Source organism: Apis dorsata, unplaced genomic scaffold (assembly GCF_000469605.1).
Source record: "Apis dorsata unplaced genomic scaffold, Apis dorsata 1.3 scaffold_39, whole genome shotgun sequence".
In the NCBI taxonomy this organism is placed as follows: Eukaryota; Metazoa; Arthropoda; class Insecta; order Hymenoptera; family Apidae; genus Apis; species Apis dorsata.
Genome location: NW_006263341.1, coordinates 347,640 through 350,821, shown reverse-complemented (window position 1 = coordinate 350,821; position 3,182 = coordinate 347,640). Strand labels below are relative to the sequence as shown.

Genomic DNA, 3,182 nt, shown 5'->3' with positions numbered 1-3,182 from the left:
TTTTTTTTTTTTTTTTTTTTTTTTTTTTTTTTTTTTTTTTTTACAAATTCCGTTGTCATCCGATTTCGTGAAACAATATTTTTACGTATTTTAGCTTTTTATCTTTTTGCTTTATTTAGTAGTACAATAATATAGTTTCATCCACGATTTATATGAATCAAATTTATATTTCTATTTCTCGTAATCGCATCGTTTCTTACGTTATCTCAAAGATGGAAATATTTATATATATTTAGAGTTATTTTTTTCTCGAGTCTTTTTCCTTATATCGAAAATATATTGTATATGTATATTTAATTTTTGCTTGTTAATAACTTTGTTAATTTTATTTTCTTGAAAGGAATACAAATTTCAACAAGAAATTTCTCTTCTTTCCTATTTATTTCCTATTTCGTTGGTTTTTCAATATATAATAATTTTAGAGAGAAAGAAAAATACTGATAAAATTAATCGAGTTTGATTAAAAAATTGGAACGAATCGAAACAATTTGATAGAAATCTCGTAAGAGAAGAGTAGCGACCGGGGTGCGGCTTGAGAAAGTTTCATTCTAGTTTCATTTCTCGGTTTGTTAGTAATCTCGTTAAACAAACGAAAGGTTAAACGCAGAATGTCATTCGAGCGAATGACCTTAACCTTTCGAATAAGTTGGAAGGAAAGACTGACTAGCTGGTTGACTGGTTGGCTCGTTGGCTGACTGATTGGCACGGTTGTCCCGAGGTTTTATCGTTAACACGATTAACGCAAACGACGGAGTCCGAGTGCCAACAATGCTTGCCGCTGATCTTCGATCTCTCGATCTTACAACCAACTTTGACGTAATGTTTTTTCGATCGTATGATTATACGTATAGATGGTATAACAAAAATATTTTTTATTATGAACAATACGATGATAATAACGATGAGGAGATGAGATGTTTATGAGAAGAAATTTTATATTTTGCGTTTTTTTTCTCTCGTTGAATTCGTATTTTTCATCGATCCGATATATGATATATTCGAATATCTGAATATGTTCTTTTTATTTTTTATATGAAAATTTTCCTCGTAAAAATTTAAATCTCGCTCTTAAATACATTACCATTTTTATTGCGATTCACTACGATATTACGTATAATAATGTACCATATTTTCTCTATTATTTATATACCTTTATTTATGTACAGAACATATTTTCTAACGATATTTTGTTTGTTTGTTGTGCGTTTCTTTATTAGACAGAATGGTGCTGGTAGTAAACGGAGTCCTGCAAGAGGACATACCAGTGGATAGCAGATCGTTATATGCAGCTCACCCGGTATATCGTGAAACTGCTGCGCAACTTCATTCGATGCCAGCAAAATTGGTGGGCCCAATGGGTCTTCTTTATGTACGTCAGCGGGAAATGGCTGCTACTTTGCCACACGACAGTAAATATCAACTTTTCTTTTCTACAGCTAAATATATATTCAATTCTTATATATTATATACATATGTGTAAATCATCTATTCTTCTTTGCTTGTTTATGAAACAATGTAAAAGAAAGACACAAATTTCTATTCTATAGACGAATAATTTTCTATAATCGAATAATTAAATAATGAAAATAGTCGAATAATTTTGAATTGATTTTGAAAATGATCGATAAGCAACGATATAAATTCACATTTCATTTCGAATTTTATAAATCGAATCTATAATATAGATAATATTCGTTCAATTTTCCCTTTTTTTATTTCTGTTTCAGAAAATGTGAGCATTATTGGTTCGGATGATATGACCACTTGTATCATTGTTGTTGTAAGGCATTCCGGTAAGCTATAATATAAAATTGATTAGTTGTGTTATCGTCATCATGATTAAAAATAACAGCTTGAGATTTTTTTTTTTTGATTTATAAAAATGAAAATTAATGGCTACTGAATTGATATATTATGTGTACACGCGTGTTTAAACAATTTGATTATTGACCCGTTAGGATCGGGTGCCGCTGCATTGGCGCATCTCGACGGAGCTGGTACAGAAGATGCAGCGGCAGCGATGATTCAAAGGGTAACGGAACTTGCCATTGGATTTCCAGAGGGTCGTCTAGAACTACAACTGGTCGGTGGCTATTCCGATCCCAGGAATTATTCCGAAGAATTGTTCTCCAATATTCTTTGTAAGTGTCCTCTTTCTCTCTATCCCGTTCGAATTTGATCAATTTACAAAAAATGCGTCATATTCTAATTCTAGCTGCATTTCACAAACAACCGGTAGAGATTGATCTAACCTTGTGTTGCGTGGGCGAATTGAACACTACGGTAAGAGGTGGAACTCATTGGCCGGTAATATACGGTATCGGTTTGAATGTAAAAACGGGTGAGATTTTTCCTGCTACCTTCCCCGATAAAGGTCCTGATCAAGCCCTAAGATGTGCTAGGCATTTAACCGGAGGTCAACAGGTAAGCGATGATTATCTTGAGAAAGAATCACGTTACATGTAAATGTGATGTCCTCTTTCAACTTGTATTCTTCTCGCGATTAAACTATTAAATATAAAATATTAAATATAAACTTGGATAATAAAAAAATGAATTTTTTTGTAATATCGATAATTTTTTTGTAATATCGTTTATCTCGTATATTAGGTTCTAGATGTTTATGACTGTACCCTTGGTTTACTCAGAATCGGACCTTTCAACTACGATCCTTTGAGAGGAGTCGATCTTTGGTTAGCTCAATCCGATCAATTTATTCTGCAACATCTTTCAACCGCACCGGAAGTGGAACTTCCACATTTTGTATCACAGGTAACATGATATAATCTGTATTTTGTGATTGACGATCGAACGATCAATCGATTTTCTATTTAATTCTAATTCTTTCTATATTCTTATATTTTTATATTTTTATTCATGTTCACGCTTGTCAAAATAATTTGTCTTAGGTACGAGCAACGCTCAAATATATACAGGATAATCAATTTCCGGCAGTCACCGTCTTCCGTGACAATAGACCTCATTATTATCGTCGAGATGAAACCACCGGTATTTGGCAACCCATACGATATTGATAATGACTGCCGTTATACTCTTTAAAAAGGCTTGTATTAAAGTTGACGGAATTTTCCTAATTCTTCTCTAAAATTCATAAAATAAAATAAAACAAAATAAAATAAAATAAAATATAAAAAAAAAAAATAAAATTTTATTACGAAAAA

At 31.9% G+C, this 3,182-nt stretch overlaps 1 protein-coding gene across 8 annotated transcripts in view; it reads left to right on the top strand.

Moving 5' to 3' along the window:
- LOC102676081 (protein N-terminal asparagine amidohydrolase) overlaps positions 1-3,144 on the top strand; it is a 17,318-nt gene extending 14,174 nt beyond the window's left edge. For 4 of the 8 annotated variants that reach the window (XM_006608535.2, XM_031513170.1, XM_031513168.1 and 1 more), the window contains 6 exons: positions 1,222-1,409; positions 1,728-1,793; positions 1,959-2,141; positions 2,216-2,424; positions 2,611-2,772; positions 2,910-3,144. In XM_006608535.2, coding sequence (XP_006608598.1) covers positions 1,223-1,409; positions 1,728-1,793; positions 1,959-2,141; positions 2,216-2,424; positions 2,611-2,772; positions 2,910-3,035 — 933 coding nt within the window. In that variant the 5' untranslated portion in view covers position 1,222 and the 3' untranslated portion in view covers positions 3,036-3,144. Of the gene's footprint in view, positions 1-1,217; positions 1,410-1,727; positions 1,794-1,958; positions 2,142-2,215; positions 2,425-2,610; positions 2,773-2,909 lie in introns of all 8 variants that reach the window. The other 4 variants (XM_031513181.1, XM_006608534.2, XM_006608539.2 and 1 more) reach the window with 1 other exon arrangement.
- The last annotated feature ends 38 nt before the right edge of the window (positions 3,145-3,182 follow it).